Source organism: Elgaria multicarinata, chromosome 16, assembly GCF_023053635.1.
Source record: "Elgaria multicarinata webbii isolate HBS135686 ecotype San Diego chromosome 16, rElgMul1.1.pri, whole genome shotgun sequence".
Classification (NCBI taxonomy): domain Eukaryota; kingdom Metazoa; phylum Chordata; class Lepidosauria; order Squamata; family Anguidae; genus Elgaria; species Elgaria multicarinata.
This window is the reverse complement of record NC_086186.1, coordinates 12,993,446-13,014,575: the sequence shown is the minus strand read 5'-3', so window position 1 is coordinate 13,014,575 and position 21,130 is coordinate 12,993,446. Positions and strand designations below refer to the sequence as shown.

At 40.6% G+C, this 21,130-nt stretch overlaps 1 protein-coding gene across 1 annotated transcript in view; it reads right to left on the bottom strand.

Annotated features, from left to right (window-relative positions):
* MYO5C (myosin VC) overlaps positions 1 to 21,130 on the bottom strand; it is a 58,013-nt gene that overhangs the window by 13,114 nt on the left and 23,769 nt on the right. Inside the window, exons 12-31 of the mRNA XM_063142504.1 lie at positions 20,505 to 20,645; positions 19,340 to 19,465; positions 18,506 to 18,589; positions 17,778 to 17,912; positions 17,258 to 17,355; positions 16,936 to 17,022; positions 16,194 to 16,305; positions 15,772 to 15,983; positions 14,233 to 14,398; positions 13,927 to 14,073; positions 12,263 to 12,427; positions 12,000 to 12,093; positions 10,636 to 10,699; positions 9,115 to 9,295; positions 8,478 to 8,571; positions 6,212 to 6,275; positions 6,014 to 6,094; positions 3,801 to 3,981; positions 2,393 to 2,486; positions 821 to 884 (exon numbers count right to left, since the gene is read on the bottom strand). Coding sequence (XP_062998574.1) covers positions 821 to 884; positions 2,393 to 2,486; positions 3,801 to 3,981; positions 6,014 to 6,094; positions 6,212 to 6,275; positions 8,478 to 8,571; positions 9,115 to 9,295; positions 10,636 to 10,699; positions 12,000 to 12,093; positions 12,263 to 12,427; positions 13,927 to 14,073; positions 14,233 to 14,398; positions 15,772 to 15,983; positions 16,194 to 16,305; positions 16,936 to 17,022; positions 17,258 to 17,355; positions 17,778 to 17,912; positions 18,506 to 18,589; positions 19,340 to 19,465; positions 20,505 to 20,645 — 2,390 coding nt within the window. The remainder of the gene's footprint in view (positions 1 to 820; positions 885 to 2,392; positions 2,487 to 3,800; positions 3,982 to 6,013; positions 6,095 to 6,211; positions 6,276 to 8,477; positions 8,572 to 9,114; positions 9,296 to 10,635; positions 10,700 to 11,999; positions 12,094 to 12,262; positions 12,428 to 13,926; positions 14,074 to 14,232; positions 14,399 to 15,771; positions 15,984 to 16,193; positions 16,306 to 16,935; positions 17,023 to 17,257; positions 17,356 to 17,777; positions 17,913 to 18,505; positions 18,590 to 19,339; positions 19,466 to 20,504; positions 20,646 to 21,130) is intronic.

Below are 21,130 nucleotides of genomic sequence, written 5' to 3'. Positions count from 1 at the left end.
AAGGGCAGTACTGTGCCCCTCTGAGGTCTGCGCCCTGGGCGGCTGCCTAGTTGGCCTAATGGCAGCACGGTCCCTGGGGCTTGACCACCTCTTGTTCTTTTAAAACGGGGCTGGTCTGCAAAAGTCAACAAAAGAAATTTTGCATGGCGTGGAAGTAATCAGGATCATTTGCTAATTGCAGATCAAATGTCTTTTAAAAAAGAGAGCTTCTGTTAAAAAGAAAGCTATAGGAGATGCTTTAAAGGTTGGCCGTCCTTTCAGAAACCAGTGGCAATTTTTCACTGAATAGCCAACATATATTCATTTTAGAACCCTACTTCCTTTTCTATGAGATTAAGTACCCAGAAGAAGTCGTCCTCAGGGGTCATTCTCTGTGAGCCCCTGACAAAGGAAGTGAGGCAGGTGGCTACCAGGAGGAGGGCCTTCTCTGCTGTGGCACCCTGGCCATGGAATGAGCTCCCTAAGGAGGTTCGCTTGGCACCTACATTATAGTCTTTTAGATGCCAGGTGAAGACCTTTTTATTCTCCCAGTATTTTAACAGTCTATAAATTAATTTTAACATTGCTGTTTTAAATTTGTATTTTAAATTTGTAATTTTGCATTGCTGCTGTTTTTATCTTGGTTGTGCTTTTATACTGTATTTTATATTACGGTTTTACACTGTTGTTTTATACTTTGCAATGTCTTAATTTTGTAAACCGCCCAGAGAGCTTCAGCTATTGGGCGGTATAGAAACGCAATAAATAAATAAATAAATAAACAAACTATGGCCAACATTTTTCAGACGTAAACAACAACAAAAATAATTCAATTGCTTACCTTCTTTGTGTTCCTTCCTCTTCAACGTTATGATACAACAGATCTACCATTTCCTCCATTTTCTCTTTAATAATAAGGAACATAGTTTTACTAGGGTAACTTAGACTAGAATTTTATTACTTTAATATATTAACAGTAACCATGTACTCATTTCCTGGAGGCTATATATAAGCAGAGGCTTGTTGGTCATCTGTCAGGGATGCTGCAGTTGCTAGATTTCTGCACTGAGAGGGTTGGAGAAGGTGACCTTGAAGATTCCTTTCAATTCTAATTCTCTGTGATTCTACAAAGCTGGACTATAAAATACCATAAAGGAAGACTTTGAGGTGAATTATGTATCTAGATTTTTCTCCCTAATTAGGGACAGAGAGACTATGAACCAACAGCTGCAGGTCAGACAGAAACCAACAGGAGAAGCAATTTAAAAATCGAAAACTACATTGTAAAACAGTCTCTATTTATATTAGTCGTAAGCCACAGCAGTTTCCACAGTCCTACAAAAATAGTATGAATAACTCAGCAAGATTCACAATACAAAACATCACAGAAGAGAGAAATATTATTTCAAGCACCATAAACATAATTAAAACATCATACTTTAAAATATTTTTACAGTATAATAGTCTATTACCTAGCCAATAGCCCTTCAAAAGATTGATCCAGCATGTTTTAAAACATGATAAAACATAAAAGCCTTAGAGAGTTTTAAATCCTTCTGTTATAACCACAATGATTGCTGCTTCGTGATTTTTTTTGGCTACTTCAACATAATTTCCACGGCAGCCAAAAGAAGAGTAGCCATTCACTTACGGAGTCTGGATTTCTTATCTCACCAAAAATCAATGTCCAAAAGTACTTAAAGCCTTGCGACAAGGCAATATTCTAAGATACAATCCTGCTATAATCTATGTACTCCATCAGCTCCTCTACAGTGAAGTCATGATGGTGAGTTGCACTATTTCCCCCAAGGAAAATCCTTTGTTCCTGCCTTCTAACAACAACAACAACAAAAAAGAATAATGTCTAATATGTACAATCTGAACAACCTTCAGTTATGCATAAAAACGGCAAAATTAAACATATGAAAAAATGGGAATAAAATGAGTCGATCCATCTAGGCTAGGGGGTTGCAGGCCAAAAAACCCTTCAGACATTTTGACCTACAACACCCATCATGCCTCACCATTAGCTATGCCGGCTATGGTTGAAGGCCAAAACATCTGGAGGGCCTCCAATTGTCCACTCTTCAAGGTCTCAGGTAGACTCTTCCCAGGTCTGGTCCTTCAGATCCTTTTAACTAGAGATGCCAAAGATTAAAGCTGGGACTATGGCCGTTTCTACACCTAAGGATTATCCCGAGCAAATGGAGGGGTCATCCCTGCCTGCTCCCTGGATCCCCTGTGCGTCATTTGGATGCACAGGGATATAAGCAAGCCCCTTGTGTATATGGAGCATGTGCTCTACCACTTCATGGTGAGCCCTCCTTATCAAAAGGTTCCTAAGTAGACAATTCATGACAGAAGACGTTGTTGTTTTTTATTTGCAGAGCCCAGCTCCTGTAGGGCAAATTACCTTTATTCTTTGCAGCTTCATCTTGAAGACAGTTTTCAAGATCCATCTTCTGCTTCTGAAGCTGAGAAATCTGCTGCTTAAGATCTGGGATCATCTTCACAGAAAAAGAAGAAATATTCAAATACCTTCTCAACAGACCTCCTGAGAAACTAACAGAATTCTTCAGCAGTTGCTGCTGTTGCAACTTCTACCTCTGCCTAGATTTTGCTCTGCTCTAGATCCAAAACTTCATTTTGAGAGACAGAGAGGAAGAGTTCAAATGATAAATAAAGCTCCCTGAGCCACGTCTATAGCTTACGAGTTGTTCGTGGTGTGCTCAGGAGCTCTCTGTTGCACAAACGGAGTATTGGGATTGCTTTGACCCATTAAGACAAGCAAGGAAACCTCAGGCCCAGGGCCAAAACTGGCCAGGGGTCTCAATCTGCCCCTCCAGGGTTCCCTAGATAACCACCACCCCCTTCCCCCAACCAACCACTGATTTTTTGGTGATTTTCTGGCTTTTGTGCAGGTTCCACTTCCCAATCCTAAAAAGTTGAAATGCCTCTGCTAAGGTTTAGTTACTGGCAGTAAGAATTCTAACCTACAATAAGGTGGCATTGTCTATATTTTTAGCCCCATCCACCACTGGAATGTGGCTCATCAGAGCTTTTCCAAAACTGAATTTGGCCCTCAGGCTGAAATAGGTTCCCCATCCCTGCATGAAGACAACGAGGTTTGCTGTGGGCCGGCAGGTGTGAGCTTCTTGGGAAGAGCCTCTGCTAAGATCGGGGTGGGTGCGTGTGCTTAATTGGTTACCTGGTTGTATTCAGAGGCAATTTGCTCCAAGAAGATGTTTCTAAATTTATTTGGCTGTTCTACACATGAGAACTACAAGATAGTGTCATTGGGAGGGCTTCACCCCAAACATATAGCCACGACTCCTTCTATGAATAAACGTCCAATTGATAAAGATATCTCGAAACGGGCACTGTACCGGACACCTGTGTACTATTTACTTAAATACTTAGAACATTGGATTTGTTGGGTGGTACAATATTGTACTTTAAAAAAAAAATTCCACATGCTGTTCTGTAAAATGCTGTTACTGTTATTTAATTGCTGATACATTGTATATTATTTTGATTTACTTACGCATTGGAGGCTTCTGCCCTGTTGGATTTATTTCTTTATTTCTATGTGTCAAAGGCTGTGTATCAGCACAAAGAGCATATCTTTTTGTGTGCCTGATTATGAACATTATATAATAGTATTCTCAGACAGCTTATGTAGGATTGATGTAAATATGACTCACCCACGGTAGAAATATATAAAAATGTTCATTTATCTTTCACTTCAAATGTGAATTTTTGTGGTTGAGTGCTAAGCACCCCAACTGTGTTCTTCTAAATTTATAATATTTAGTCCTTACCATGTTTTCTGAGGTTAGTCGGGCAACTTGAAGTCGGATGCTGTCTTTTATGTCATTTTCCTCCCTGAACAGCTTCTGTAAGTGGTTTATTTCTTGACTAAGATGTTCAACTTTAGAACTGAGACCTTCTATCTCCCTTTCATAGTTCTCTTTCTGCGACTGAAAATGATTTTCCAATACTCTGTTAAAAGAACAGAAATATATGTATAATAGTAAAGTACAGTACAAGACCTGTGAAACGATGGATGTCTCTTCAAAGATCCAAGAACCATCTGACATAAAAATAAAGCTCTTAGACTGAATATTACAACAACAAAAAAGTTTAGCTAGAAAAAAAGTTATATTCGCTTAAGGCCACCAGGTTTAGAAGTCTAAGGATGTATCTTATGCATGTTTAGACAGAAAAAATTCCTATAATTCCCAGCATGGCTGGTTGGGGAATGATGGGAGTTGTGGGACTTCTTTCTGTCTAAGCATGCATAGAATTGTGCCCTCAAGCTCTTTAGATACAATTAGGGAGGTTTCCAAGAAAACTTCTTAATCCAAGCAGACTTATCTCTTTTCTGTTTTACTTGTATGAGAGGCATTTGGTCAAGGAGGATTTGAGACACATTCATTACATCAAACCCCTAATGTTTACAGACTGAATACCTACTATTAAAAAAAAAAGGAAGACAGAAATGAGATAACACAGTGGATGTAAGCTATATAGATGCAAACTGCTGAAATTAAAACTTGCAGATTAAATGTGGTGATAAAGACAAGTCCTTTTCAAACATATCCCACACAACAGGACTACTATAAAATCCGCATTTCTGGCAGCAAAGACAGTGCTTATTCTCTTATCAGAACACAAACACACGAATAAGGCTTGAAACTGCCTTTTGCTGAGTCAGGCTATTGGGCAACTCTGACTGGCAGCAGCTCACCAAAGTCCAGCACAGGTGACTTTCCGAGACTTGGGAAGGGGGATCATCCAAACAGAAAACCAAGGTTTCTTAGTTTTATGAAATTTCAGAAACAGAAATTGATTTCCAGTGTTCTGCTTGTGCACATGGTACAGTTCTGCCATGCCACAGCCCCTTGGCAAACAGAAAAAGAAATTCAACCTATTACTGCACACTGCTGACACCTCTGTCCTGCCATGCTTTCCAAAGACACTCCCGTAGCCATTTAAAGTCAAGACTGCCAATGTGAATTGTCCCCTGCTTAAGTTTCCAAGCCCACAACCCTTTAAAGCAAGGAAGCCCACTGAAAGAGTCACACATGCAGCCCAAGAGAGCAGCTGTGACAGCTTATATTTCAGAGCAGCTGATACAGAACAGCAAACCAGTTTCAAAACCAAAAATCCATGGAGCTCTAACCATCACTCTTTGGTCTTTTTGGACTGGTGGGGGGGCTGTCTTGATGTCATCTTTGCCCCAGGGCGGCTCCGAATCCATGCTGTGTTGGATAGATGACGGAGCTGCAGATTCGAAGGCACCCCAGGGCAAAGAGGCGAAGATGCACAGCTGAAAATTTGGGAACTTAACTTGACTTTTTCAGCCAGAGCAAGGTCAGCCCAGTTCTTCCGCTGGTCTGTCCTCATTTGGAGCCACTCCGGGGGCATTCCTGGGTGGAAGGCGATCTCCTATTGGTCGCGAAAGCCATGGAGGGGGAGGGGGAGGGCCCGGTGATCCTAATGGCCACAAGAAAGCCCACGCTGCCTCCTCGTTAGGACAACTTGCCACTACCATGCACCAGTGAGAGCAGCCCCAACCCGGCATTGTGAAGGCAGCCCCTAAAAATGTTGATCCATCTTTCCAGTCCTCTTGGCTTTAAATGGCTGGAACAAGTGTACTGTATGGCTCAGTGATGGTGGTGGCTGGCAAGGAGGCAGGGAGGAGAAGCCAAAAAGGGGGAGAGCTTAGATGAGTGGGATAGAGGGAGTGGATGACTTCCCCAAGTCCTATTTTATTTTATTTATTTCTACCAAGCTGAATATGGCTCCACAAAGTCCACAGGATGGCTGATGATTCACAATGCTGTCTTACTCAAATGTGCAATCCCTTAAGACCATTTCCCCACAGTACTAAGAGCTTGTAATATTGGTCCATAATAGCTTTCTACTATAAAGCAACAACTGATTATGCTGAAGCTTCATTATGATGTTTCCATTATACCACCAATATTCAGATCAAAAGTATATCCGAACGACAAATAATAAGGCTAACCTCGTGGCTTTTTTCAGGCCTTCGTAGGCAAACCAGAGCTCCCCATCTTCATTTAAATGTTCGAAATCTTCAGCAGACAATCTGTTACAAGGCAAAAGGTGGAAAAGATTAAGGAGAAAGAATTTCAAACAAATACGGGATTTCTAAAACGAAGTTTAAAGCTGCTATCTTTCAAAAGGCAACAGAATATATCTGTACCTGCTCCTTACATCTGCAAAGTCATAGCTCTCACGAAGTTGCCTCGTAATGTCCGACATCTTGTCTATAAATAAACAATTTTATGAGAATATTGAGTTTCCACTTTGGCAGCAGAGTCTTATAAACTGCATTTAAATGTTCCACTGCAACCACTCATTTTGTATCACAAAATCCAATCTGATGGATGGAGGTAATAGAACGCCGGGCCAGCCCTGTCCAGCTTGTCTGGCACTCATCCACCCTAGCCGTACTACGAGAAGCGGTCACATCAAAAAGGCGACGGCATTCTGTTCACACAGTGGTCAACCAGCTGCTTGTGGGAAACCCACAAATAGCACATGAGTACAACAGCACCCTCCCGCTCATGTTACCCAGCAACTGGTATACACAGGCATGCCACCTCTGATACTGGAGGTGCATAGAGTCATCATGGCCAGTAGTCATTGATAGCCTTATCCTCCATTAATTTATCCAACCCCCTTTTAAAGCCATCCAAATTGGCGGCCGTCACTACACTTTGTGATAGGGAATTCCATAGTTGAACTATAATAATAATAATGATAATAATAATGATAATAATAAATTTATTTATTTATTTGTTACCTGCCTCTCCCTCTGGATCGAGGCGGGGCACAACACAAATAAAAACACCATAAAATACATACAACTAATTAAAACATTTAAAAATAATACATTATTAAAAGCAGCACATTATTAAAAAGGCATCTTAAAATTCAACTGGGTAGGCCTGCCGGAAGAGATCAGTCTTTATGGCTTTCTTAAATTCTGGAAGACTGTTAAGTTGACGAATCTCTCCCGGCAAGCCATTCCACGAACTGGGAGCAGCAGAAGAAAAGGTCCTCTGGGTAATGGTTGTCAGCCTTGTTTTTGTTGGCTGGAGTAACTTCTTCCCAGAGGACATGAGTGTGTGGGGCGGATTGTACGGGAGGAGGCGATCCCGCAGGTAGCCTGGACCCAAACCATGTAGGGCTTTAAAGGTGATAACCAACACTTTATACTTCACCTTGAAACTAATTGGCAGCCAGTGAAGAGATTTTAAGACTGGTGTAATGTGGTCACGCCTAGGTGTACCGATGACCAGCCTGGCTGCCATATTTTGAACTAGTTGAAGTTTCCGGACTAGGCAAAGGTAGCCCTATGTAGAGCGCATTGCAGAAGTCGAGCCTCGAAGTCACCAGCGCGTGCACGACCGTCTTGTGTTGTGTGAAGAAGTCCTGCCCTTAATTCCTCCTGAATCTTGGATGAAGGCCCCTGGCTTAGTGGTACAGCCCCTGCTTTGCATGCAGAAGGTCCCACATTCAATCCCTGGCATCTCCAGGTAGGGATGGGAAAAACCCTGCCGGAAACCCTGGAGAGCCGCTGATCACTTCACTGCTGCCTCCTTGCGGGTGGCTTGTTATCCCAGGAAGCAGCGGCTTACAATGGGCTATGGCACGGTCTATGAGATGCGGACTCTGAACTGAGTGGCTTACTCGTCCGATGGATGAACTGAAAGCCTAGGGTGCTATGCGGAGATATTCTAGGGTCTCGAGCCAAGTACAGCCACACCCATGCATCATTAGCTAGCTTCCGTTCCTTGCCTCCTCCTCCTTAGTCCTATTGCTTCTCTCCACATTTGTTATCTTCGTCATATTAGTTAGGGTCTAAAAAGAAGCCTTGCTTTAAGGCTCTCCAGTCTAAATTCTATTGCTGTAACCAAAGTATCTCCCCATCATCACCCATCCAAAGAGCTAAAAGCATTTTTTTTTAAATGGTTGACAACAGGGCGCTTTACTTCATTTTGAATTGGTGACGAAAAACCTGTGAAAGCGAGGGTAGCCTGTGAGTTTCCAAGTAATTCTGAACAAACCAGAAGTGAAGGCCTTTGTTTTCCCTACCTCTGTCTTTCTGTTGACTTGGAAACAGTCGCCTTGTCTTGGGTTAGGGGCTTGGTATATTAAATCAAACTTTTTTCTTTCTGTAAATATTTCTGCTAAAATAAAGTTGTGTTCCTTGGCTGTAATTTTCCCCATCTGAAATAGCTGATTCACCTATTTGGTGGAAGTATTGTGAAGGATCTACTGTGTGCACACCACGTCTCTGTAAAATATCTTTATGTTTCCGGGGTCATTGTTACACATATACATATGCAAGCTTGCGTACAAAAGGATCCAAAGTAACTATTCCAATAAGTGGAAGAATGTATCGATAAGATAGTTGACACCCATATATTTAACCCTATGAATGCAAAATGTTTTCAAATCACCTCTCATTTCCCGCTTCTGGTACTGTAATTGCTTCTCCAGATCCAGTTTTTGACTCTGAATGAGTTCAATTTCTTTTTGCAGTTCAGGGATTGTCTAAGTTCGTCAAACATTTATATAATTAGACATAAATGGGATAAAGTGAATAGCAAAAACAAGAAAATCTTAAGACTGTCGTTTAAAGCATGGTCATTGACTTAGCTTTCACATAACAGCAGCAAATCATAGCTTAATTAACCCATGATTTTCCAGGGTCACATGCCATCTCCATTTTGAATATGTGACGTCTGATTAGCTCCACTGGAGCTTATTCCATAAGGTGCAAACTTGAACGCTATGGGTTATTTGTGTTTAAACAACATGATTATTCAAAATGGCAGCAACATATGCGCTGTGCACATATCAAGTTCTTCTGTACAAGCCCACTGAACTGAATGGGTGCTACCTATGAGACACAGAGTATATCTGTCTTCTTACTGTAGACTGAGCCCAGAAATATGCAACAAATGCAATTACAATGTTCAATTTATAGAACTGTTTGGGATTTTCCATTCGTACTATGTAGTGAAGAATCCAAGATAAAATTGAATGTTAATTAATGCTGGTCACAGAATGCATCTGTTTAAATGGTTACCGTACCTTTGCTTGGTTTGTAAGTTCTTCTACTTCCATTTTTAAGCCATCCTGAACTTGTTGTTTTTCCCGAACTTGATTTTGGAGCTGATCATTTTCATCTTTGAGCGATTTTATTTCTGCCTTGAGCAACTCCATCTTTTTTTCATAATCTTGTTTCTGGCCCTGGAAGTTTTTCTCAAGTATTCTACAAAGATTCAGAACGAAATCACAAAAGCGTTTTTCTCCTTATATCTCTATGTACGGAAGGTTATTAATAAAATATAAAAAGACAAATAAATTATAGGAGTGTAATTAACATCCCTTTCTCTCTCTCTCTCTCTCTCTCTCTCTCTCTCTCTATATATATATATATATATATAGGAAACTGCCCTAGACGAAGTCAGATTGTTGGTCCATCTGGCCCAATATTGTTGGACACTGACTGGCAGCTGCTCTCCAAGGTTTCAGGCAGGAGTTTTTCCAGCCCTACCTGAAGATGCTGAGGATAAAACCTGGGACCTTCTTCAGGTAAAGCATGTGCTCTACATCTGAATTACGCGCCCTTCCCTGACACACACACACACAAGTACTAAACATTTCATTCTTACTTCAGATTAATGGCTTGGATCTTAAGGAGGCTCCTGCAAGGAGACTTTTCCGTCATCTCTGCAAGCTGAAAAACCTCCTGAACAGCATGGGATGAGGTGCAGGAGGCTCTTGGCAAAGGGCGGAAATCACTCAAAATTGGGCAAAAAAATTGAGTTCCATGAACTCGCACAATTTGCCTCTGCCTGATTTTCAGCGATCCTGTCCTCACCGTGCACACACATCCAATGGAAATATTCTAATCACCAGAAAATTATACAAGCACTGATTTTTTTTAAAAAAAAGTATGTCTCTTAATCCTAAATATCATCTGAAGATCACTGGAGTTCCCTTATACTGACAATATGAGTAAAGTGGAAAATGATGTGATTCCAGAGGGACAAGGCTCATAGACATCGTAATTTTGCTGCCTCATCTACCTGTTTTGTTTTTAAGTCACAATAAGAGTGTAGTTGTTGCTCCCCCTGGGGCTCCAGGAATGTAATGACAGGACTTAAAACTTTTTTAAATTTAGTTTTAGTTTCCAAGTTTATTTCTGTAAATACTTTATTGATTCATTTGGTCTGTTGGAAGAATTGCAAATAAATGTACTCAGACCCTCCTTTATGGACTTGGTGTTTGTATATAGATGATAGATTCATGAGTTGGAGAACCTTGGACCTAGCACATGTACACAATGGAAAGAAAAATAAAGATACAGTTCCCCAAAATATTTGTGCTGAATTCAGTTGGACTTTGGAGCAACTAACTTTCTCAGTGTTGGGGCCACACTCTTTAATAACTTAGCAAGGTACACTGTCTGTCTAACTTATTTAAATTCACTACCTCCTGCTAGTAATGTTTTTCATTCCTTTTATAGATACTTAATTCCTTTGCAGAATAACAAAAATGAAGAATACAGGAGAACTGCTATTTAAAGTCACCAGTTAAATTGCATACATTCGTTGCCTTTCTTCTTTTTGAACATCGGCAAAGAGTTGTTTTGTCAGATCATCCATTTTATCTGCAGGAAGATAACACTATATTTGAAAAATGTTTATGCAGAATGAAATGATTGCAGTCAAGCATACGTATAAGCTATAGACAGATAAGTGAATCTAATAAGGGTGTCTAATTGTAAGTGGATACTTTTACAAAACAGCTAGGGGCATGTCTAGATGGGTGATATCCCAGGGATCGTCCCGGGATTGTCCCTGTGCGTCCACAAGACACACAGGGGATCCCAGGAGCAAGGAGGGATGTTCCCTCCCTTTCCCCGGGATATCGCCCTACCCTTTAATCCCATTTTTTCCCACGGTTCTCGGATGATCCCAAGACCGCAGGACGTGTGGCTGGCCGGCCCGGTTTGTCCCGGTTCCTAGTGAGTAACCGCAAGGAGCCAGGAACCAGGCACAGGGCGCAGAGCTCCTCAGGAGCTCCACACCCATTGTGTGTGTGGCGGGGGTGGAATTTTTTTTTTTGAAAAAAAATCATGTACCTTTGCGCAGGAACGCTTCTGCGCTCATTTGCTATAAAAAAAAAGGTGGCCGCAACGTCCTACATCCTCCCAGGAAGTCGCGCGCCACATGTAGACAAAGGGGGAGGATCCCACAATCCCCCTATCATGAGATCCTCCCCTCTCCCTCCCGGAAAGCCGGGAGGTCTAGACATGCCCTAGGACAGATGTCATACAACTTTTGAAAAGCCTAAATGCTACTTTGAAATTAATTTTTGGGTTAGGGAACTACAAAGGACAGCTAATTAAAAGTGGGATGTTAATGCCTGCAGATCTTAACGGTTTACATTGAAGCATCTGCCTGCATCTTTGGCTCAAAGCCCTAAAATGCTAGTGTCACATCATGGCGTTCAATCCTCCAGGAGATTCTCTTGTGCAGTCCCCATTCATTTCAATAGGCTTGCCCAGGAAACTTCCCAACGGATTGTGCCCACAGTCTGTAATGGTCTGCTAGTACAGCAGTCAGGGTATGCCATCTTCGCTGCTTTTTCGTGGGCTCAACACATCTTGCTCTGCCTCCTGCTGCCCATTCTCCACACCTTGTTCATCATTTCAAGGTCACCCTACACGCATTTGAACCATTGTCATGAAAAAGAGGGCAGCACCACAAATTCATGGCACAAAAAGGAGAGATTCTAAAAAGTAGAAGGCTGAGTTAAATTGAACACAAGGTCCTGATGCATTCTGAGAAAATGTCTTCCTCGGGGGATAATATTTTAGTATTTCTTTTCTGTTTGCTCCAAAAGGAGCTACTAACATCACCCTGATTCCTGAAATAGCTGTCAACGATTGATCTGAATCATTGCACCTTTCATTTCCTCAGTTTTCTCTTGAAGCTCCTTTTCTAGCTGCTTCTTATGTTCTTGGAGCTCTGTGTTGTGATTTTCAAGTTTTGAAACCCTCTGAAAGGGAAAAGGTAAAGGCAGGAGAACATCTGTTAAAACACATGCCGTATCTTTAAGAGCACCTGCTGATTTTTATTAATGCTCCAAAGTAAACATCACTCCCAGTCCTAACCCTGCTTGTTGCCCCAGTAATGGTTCTTTATTTGTAAGCCCCGTTAAGATTAACCTGTTCATAGCTATCCTTATGCTTCTTCTCCTTTTCTTCATATATTTTCTTCTGCCCGGCTAATTTTTCAAGGTCCAGTTGAAGCTTCTGAATTGTTTCAACATCGTTGGAGTGATTTGAGGATAGAGTGGTCAATCTTTCCAAAAGGTTATTATTTTCCTTATTCTAAAATCAATTAAGAATCGCATTAGAGCAGGTACAATCAGCCTGTTCAATTCAGCAGCTGGTAAGATCTGTCAGGTATGCTTTAGGGTGGATTCCTGCCTTGAGCAGGAGGTCGGACTCAATGGCCTTATAGGCCCCTTCCAACTCTACTACTCTGATTCTATGAAAATAAATATGGCTCTTTCAAAACAAATGCCAAGAGGTGTGCCCAGGAGAATCACAGGTGTGCCTGCCTGCTTACCAAAAATGCTCCAGGATCTGCACAAACCACTCAGTCTCAGAGGCTACCTGAAGAGCCACCTTTCGAGTACACAAGACTTCATAATCTTGGCACTGGATTAGTCCTACTTAGAGTAGACCCATTGAAATGAATGGGATTTCAGTTAGTCATGACTAAGTAGGACTAACGTTGGACGCATCCTATTATTCTGACACTCAATACTATGACTATTGTGAATTATGGGCATACATTGGAGGTTTGAGATATTGATTGATTGATTGATTACACTTATATACCACCCCCATAGCCAGGGCTCTCTAGGCGGTTTACAGAAATTCTAAAATTAAGATAAAAATGAGTATACAAAATTTTAAATTCTAAAACACAGAACATACACACATAAAGCATTAAAAGCCGTTAAAAAACTAAACATGTGGGTAATTAATATGTGCCGCTATATGCCTGGGCAAAGAGGAAAGTCTTAACCTGGCGCCGGAAAGATAACAGCATTGGCGCCAGGCGAGCCTCGTCAGGGAGATTGTTCCATAGTCTGGGGGCCACCACCGAAAAAGCCCTGTCCCTCGTTGCCACACTCCAAGCCTCTCTCAGAGTAGGCACCTGGAGGAGGACTTTAGATGTTGAACGTAGTGACTGGATATATTCACGTCAGGAGAGGCGTTGCGTCAGGTATTGTGGTCCCAAGCCATGTTTATTGGCATATTGATTTATGTTACTGAAAAGATTTGTGTTCCAGCGCCTATTCAACTCAATAAGCAGGTGACCCACAAAATTTAAAATCAGTTAAACATAAAATCGAAAACTCCACTTGGAAAAAACACACATACCAATAAACAAGCAAGCAATGTAAGAAGCAGGGAGGGGGGAGACATAGCAACAATCAAATACTCAGGGAAATAAAATTGTTTTCATTTGACACCAGGATGACAGTAGTAACATTGGCAGCATATGAATCTCTGCCAGGAAGGAAGTCCATAAGCAGGACACCATCACCAAAAAGGCCCTGTTTCCTTGTTGCCAGCCCATCTAACCTCTGAAGGAGGGGGTTGCAAAACAGAGCCTCAGCAGATGATCACAAGGAACAGGCATGTTTATCAAGGAGTCGCATAGAATAGGATGGCCATACTAAAATAATGGAAAACCCTGCCTCTAGGAATGATTCATTCCTGGTCAATCAGCAATTATTTTATGTTCTAAAACATCTTATTCAAATAAAATATACAGAAAATTCCTCCAAAGCATGTTGATACTTCTTTATTACCTGGTCTTCCAGTTTCTTCTGTAGTCGCTGTACTCTGTACGAAAGCTGGATGTTCAACACAAAACGGCGAATACTCTGGAATCTACGTCTAGCGAGCCAAGCCCGGGCGTATTTCTGGAGGACTAATGCCTTCTGTTCTTCAAGCATCTTTATAAGAATATAGACAGAATACCTAGTCATTTAATGACTATGTCCCCGGCAGTACTTCTGGATAATCAGTGGCACTGATTTCTTCACTGTATAGTAAACTAATAGTAAATTACTAGATAGACCATAGGTCCTTAGTCAGTTTTTAATGGTCTGTACCTTTCTGTATTTCTTCCTTGCTAGAAATCCTCGGGTAAAAGCCTGGATTGTCAAAGCAGCCACGCGGATGAGCTGACAAAGTCTACGCACCAAATATCCTCGGCAGTATTTCTGGATCATGATAGCAGCCCACGCTTCTTTTAGGGCAGTTGCAGTTATGGCTTTTCTAAAGACGAAAGAAAATTACCCTTGGTATTTGAACTTGATTCCCTGAAGGTACCTTCTCAGGATCACTCCATACATAACCATTTTCCTCCACAAACGAAACTGCAACCTTGTTTGGGGTCTCCGACGTGGTGCCGATGGACACCAATGTGCCCGCAAACCTTTCTCTTTTATTTCTTAAGTTTTCTTAGTTATTTAGTTTTTAATTGAGATGCTGCCCTCCAGCACCATTTTTATTTGGGTTCAAGAGAGTGATTGTATGTTTTAGAGCTCAAACCCCACTTTTGCCTTATACTTAGGTTGTTGGGAAATTGCTTTTATTTTAGTCTCACCATTTTGCCTTCTGGCAAATGAATGACTAGCCATGTCCACCATAGCAGCTGTTTTATGAATGGGCAAGCCCCCCTTCCCCAACGCCATGGCATCCATTTTGTGAGAACACCCTCAAAACCCCACCTGTGTCTACTAATCCCCAAAAGTTGGGATCCCTGTGCTATGTATTAAGACCGTAAGAAGTGCCATGCTGGATCAGACCAAGGGTTCATATAGTCTGCTCACACAGTGGCCAACCAGTTGATGGCCAGGGACCAACAAAGCAGGACATGGTGCAACAGCACCCTCCCACCCATGTTCCCCAACAACCAGTGCATATTTTGCCACTCAGGAATGCCGTCAGCCAGTAGTAGAAGGAAAAGAGCACTCAGTTAACAAGGAAAACCATCTGCATCAACTGTCTAATGCAGTTCAACCCCGAAAGCAATTTTATTTGCTCCTATTGGTCCTACCAAATTTTTGAAGCTGTGGTAAACATTTTGTGCACAGTTCCACTCATAAGCAAAAGGGGGGGAATGTTTTCAACTACTAAGAAATTGAGATATTCTACACTTTAATGTTAGATCACTTTAGAATTTTGTATGGAATTTTGTATGTCTAAGAAAATGTGACCCCGGGAGTGCGAAGGCCTTGGACCAACTTTATTAGAGAGACTGATCACTCATGACGGTCAGCTTATGTAACAAAACAAGTTTGGCTCCCAGATTTCCATCTGGAAAGTAGATTGACTCCCAAGAACATCCCGAGCCTTGAGAAACATCCCCTTCAGCACATCAGTATGTAGAACACTGCAATTCCCACATAGTAGATACTAAGGCATCCTTTCAGAACTAGCTGAGCATATTTGAAACCTGTTCAAGAAGCATTCCATTAGGTTCCACTATTCAGTTATTTCCAGATATAAAACTATATTAAGCAGAAAATGTTGTAGTCTACATTACAAAACTTTTCCCCATGGTTATATAGAGATGGAATTCCAGGCCTGAGTCCTCTCCTGCTTTATATTCCCCAATAACAAGCAAGGTTATTCCCGGAAGTTACCGTACAGTTCGTTGTCCTCGGAAGTACTGCTGTATCGTAACCGCTGCTTTTCGAATACAGAGGAATTTCTTCCGCTGCAGCCAGCCTCGGATATTCTTTTGAATCACGATACATGCTTGCCTCAATTTATCTGACCGCAACTTTTCCAAATAAGCAACCTGCCCCGATCTGAAGAAAATTTTTGTTCTGCCAAACTGATACTGGCTCGGGTCCTGGAGGAAAAAAACCAGTCAAATGACGTGCTGAATATACTTAAAATATGTTCCAGCGTGAGACAAAATTTTAATTCTAGGCTTCATAACGTAACAGGTAACACTGAGACCAACAATGCATTTTCATTTCCAGATGGCAAATGAAGTCTGGATGCTTAGTATTAATGAGAGTTGGCATCTTGGACTACTGATTGTTACAAAACCTCTCACCTGGATTAGCCTTTGCAGAACAATCTTGCAAATTTGTTTCTTATCGGTTAGAGAAAGTTCATGCTGAGACATGAGAATGCTGTAACGACTGTAAAACTCAATGTAAGTCCACCTATAAAATAAATTTTAAAAATGAACTTGTTAAACTGATATAAATCAATTGCCGCATGTGTATGTGTATGTGTTATCTGTTTATCTCTTTTTTATGTAAATGTAAAAAGAATTAGAAAAAATGGATCAATTAATAAGTTTTTATCAAATGTTGTAATGTACGAGGGGTCTTATTAACTGTTAGTCATATATAATATATCATATACGAACTGTATATTGTTTTAAAATTTTAAATCATAAATTTTAAGTAATGTCTGTTTGTTTTTAATGATTATGTGATTTTTTGAAATGGTCAGAAGACTTATTCAATAAAGGTATTCATTCATTCATTCATATGTAAATGCTTTTTTGTACTTTGTATAATGTGTTTAATTGGTTTTTAATTTTTGTGACCCACCCAGAGAGCTTTGACTATGGGGCAGAGTAGCAATGTAATAATTGAAATAAAATGAATAAATGAAAACACTGAAACCTGCAGGTATTGCTATGATTTTATTAGAATGTAAGCCTATGCGGCAGGGTCTTGCTATTTACTGTTTTACTCTGTACAGCACCATGTACATTGATGGTGCTATATAAATAAATAAATAAATAAATAATAATAATAATAATAATAATAATAATAACATACCTAGATGGATAACTCTGAGAGCTAATGCGAATTGTTTCCAAAACTCCGCATGCTCGCAATTGCTGAACCACTCTCTTGGAGTCAAACCTAAGGAAGTAGAATTAAACAGTTGTTTTCTGGCAGATTCATTAATGATTTTTCCTAAAACTACATAACCTAGATACCTTGGTGGTGATTTTAACAAAAGGCAAATAAAGTAAATTTCATCTGAATTTTGCCTAATGGATAGTTGGGAAGCAGACGCCTATCCGCCTTCAATCTCACAACTAAAATCATTTATATTAGACATAACATTACATTTCAATTGAATAAATATACTCACTCAAATGCTAACTTCTCATCATTCGGTTTTATGCATCGCACATAGTGAGGTGTGGTTGCATTAAGCGTTTCCATTAATAAATATAAGGAACTCCGGAACTGGAAAATATTAAAGCAAAAAATACCTGGCTACTTCAGGCTTCACAACAAAACAACAAACTTCAATGCTACTTTGTGAGTAGAAGCTACAACAATTGGTACAGATTAAATTAAAACAATGCTAGTGTTTCCGTGGGTCATTTTACAAAACTAGCTATTTGATTTGTACCCCACCTTTTTATCAAGAAAAATGGCACTCAAGGCAGCTTACAACAATAAATAAAACTTTCTAAAAACAATAGTAAAACAAATGCATAAAAGCAAAATTAAAAACACATCAACAACAGAACATATAGAGGTGGGAAAGGAATCATATATGTTGCTTGAGTTCCTTGGAAGAAATGTGAGACATAAATGTAGTAAGCAAACACAACAAAATGCTCATCATTAATTTTCTTACCCCAAGAGGAATTTAAAAATACCTTATTGCCCACAGTTGTACGGAACTGTTTATTAGGTGGTTTGATCACGATTTTTGCAGACTTAAGTTTGATCGCAGAGCTGAATGGGGAAATAGGCACTGGACTGTCTTGAAAAAAGTTTGCACAAAGTTGAAACTGAAAAGGGATAACAGTTAATTTTGATGGTATTACCAGGTTTTTTTTAATTTTCAGATTTTTATTTCAATTGCAGAAAGCTAATATATATATGTCTAAATTATATCTAAAATTCACAGACTTTACTGTTAGGAACCAGAATTTGCAATCAGGCTGCTCACCATCTCTTTCAAAAATGTAATAACGCAGGAGTGGTCAATACACACATGCAACACCCGCCCCGTGCAGCCCTCTCTGTGCTGCTGAATTTGTGAGTGTGTTGTTGTTGTTATGGGTGCATTAGCACTACAGAGCTAAAACAAACAAAATTAGACCCATTTAGCTCTCTGTAGTTCTAAGACAATCCTTTTTGAAACAGTATTTTTTAAACCTCAGTTTGGGGCCAGGCACCCTGTGGAGTGAGGCCCACAGAGGGGAGGATCTAGGGGTGAAAATGGCTCCCAGATCCCTACAACTACCCAAGCCCTGACTTACTTTATGAATATACTACACCAAGGGTCCATCTATTCCAGCACTCTGTTCACACAGTGGCCAACCAGCTGTTGACCAGGGACCCACATAATATGAAGTAATAAAACAGTATATTTACAAACCTTGCTGGTTTTCAAGATTTCAATCAATACTTCATATACTGTGTCTCTGTTTTTTTCCAAAAATCCTTCACTTTTGTACTCCACCTGCGTAAGAAAGGCAAAATCAACAATTGTTAAGAATTTTTTTTAAAAAAACTATAAGAAGAAAATACATTTAGGGCGCAATATCTATCAGTTCCATCCTGGGTACTCATAAGCCTCTGAACTCAGAAGCTTACATGTATCCGTTTTCGCCCATCTAGCAGACGTTTCGGGGAGGGGGAGGGGGAGGGAAGGAGGCTGGGGACCCCTGGGGATAGCCCGGATACCTTTGCACATTAAAATGCATACAGAATTATGGACTGGCGGGTGACAGTTTTGGGAAGAAATACATATGTATTAAGCGTTGTGTGGTTCACATTGTTAATCATTTTGTCTTTTCAAATTATGAAGCCATTGGTAGAAAGAGCTTCATTTTCCTGGATGTTTGTTATACAATTAATTCCATATTAATTCCATTGTCTGTGGAAGAGGAGGATGGGAAGGAGGGTCATTTCCATCAGGCCCTACTGAAGGACCACTTGTTTTTTTCCTCTTCCTTCCCCATCTCTTTCCCTCTTTTGTGTCATGTCTTTTTGGATTTTAAGCCTGCAGGCAAGGACTACCTTGTTGCTATTGATTGTATGTAAAAGACTCTGGGAGCCTTTTGTGCAGAGGAGCAGGGGGTGGGGTGGGGGGATTTTAAATAAAACATAGGCAAACACATTCCTTAGGATGACAGAAGATATTTTCCATACTGAACATTATATCCACATCTGCAAAGGGTGCATCATATTTGCAAGACGAACGTCCCACCTTATCAGCAAAGTGCTGGATTATAAAAGAAGAATTGGACATCCTCGGCTTTTCAAAAAGTGGGTTCTTGTTTATAAAATTGTTATATAACTTCTGGAGCCAGTTTTCATCAGTTCCTTGAGGTAACTGCAAAGATGTGAAAAAGAGAGGTGGTTAAATATGAAGATGTGAATTAACTTTAGAGATTTATGCAACTACCGAGGTTGCTGTTTTATAGCGCAGTGGGAGATTAAAAGTGGGGGTTCCAGCAGCAAGGCTCCAGGTATCTTACTCTCTGCGCTACAGTAACAGCTTCCGAGAGGAGAGATCTACTGGCTTATTGCTCTTGACCACCACTGAAGATCGCCAGAAAGTGGTACTGCAACTGTGGACGTAACAGGAGTTGGATGACAAAAGGAGCCACGAGGATTCACATGGTCCAATAAAATAGCAGTGGAGAACCTCAGGCTCATGGGCCAAACCTGACCTGCCTGGCGCTTCCCAGGTGGCCACACCCCCTTTCCCTGACTCCACTCCCTTCCCCCACCCACTGATTGTTTGGTGGCTTCCCAGCTTTTGTGCAGTTTCTCCTCCCAGTCTAAAAAGTTGAAGTGCCTCTCCTACGGCTTCGTTAATTAGCTTTAAGCTAAAACATGCTGCCATTTTTTGTTCTGCTTTTTGGGCCCACCCACTTTTGCCATTGGCTCCACCCATCCCTGGAATGTGGCGCCTGAGAGCGTCTTTGAAATTGAATCCACCCCTTGGGCTGAAAGAAGCTTCCACCCTCTGCAATAAAACATCTGACTTTGGCTTGGTTTCTCATCAGCAGCATGTGACTCAGGCATAGACAGAGCTCTGAGATTGCCCAGCCCTGCACATCTGCTTGAATGTGAGTCTGCTTCCCAATGTTCCTCCAAATTGCTAGCCCTGACATGATCTCTGGGCTACTATGTGTGCAGCACCCTATTTGAGAGAGTGCCAGCACATGCATAAATAGTTTTACGGGGGAAAAGAAAGCTACAAGTTGGTTCTTATATTAGAGAGACATCTTGCTGACAAGGCTGCACAAATATTTTAAGTGTTGCACAAGGAGTAGAAATCAATAAAAATAAAGCAAAGTCTGGAATACTGAGGGTTGTGCCTACATAAAGAACAGTGTAATTTAAAAAAAAACTTGAAAACTTACCAAGCATTCTTCATCCAATAGTTCTAAAATGCCCATTTTAGCTTCAATAAGGTCGATGACAGGTTGGTTGTCATAAAAGTCAATTAGTGTCCATGGGATATTTTCTTTCATGTATTCTTCTTGTTCAAGTTTAAAGACATGCTAATAATTACATTGCCAAACACTGTCACAACAAAATCAACTATTTCATAAGACACATCTAAAATTACTCTTGCCTAACAATACAGGGGGCTCTTGTGGGCGAAATAAATCAATAAGATGGGAAATGCATGTAATAAATAAATACAATATATCAGCATGATTCAAGCTTTTGAGCTTCAGGCTGGATTTGTGACTGGTCAATAAATCACTTGGGGAAGATATTAAATCTCTGCCTATAAGTTCCAAATCTCAGACCCAATGTTCCAAATTCATGTCACTCTAAGCACATAAAATACCATGCAGTTTTCATGCAAACTACTATCCTTCACAGTGGGATTTATGTCTGTCATGCCTAACTTAATTTCCATTGGTATCAATGGGTCTTCTTCAAGTATGACTAAATTTGGATCCAACCCAATGATTCTTGGAAAAGATGTACTGAAAATTGCTTGGGTAGAAACTTCCTACAAACTCAAGAACACCAA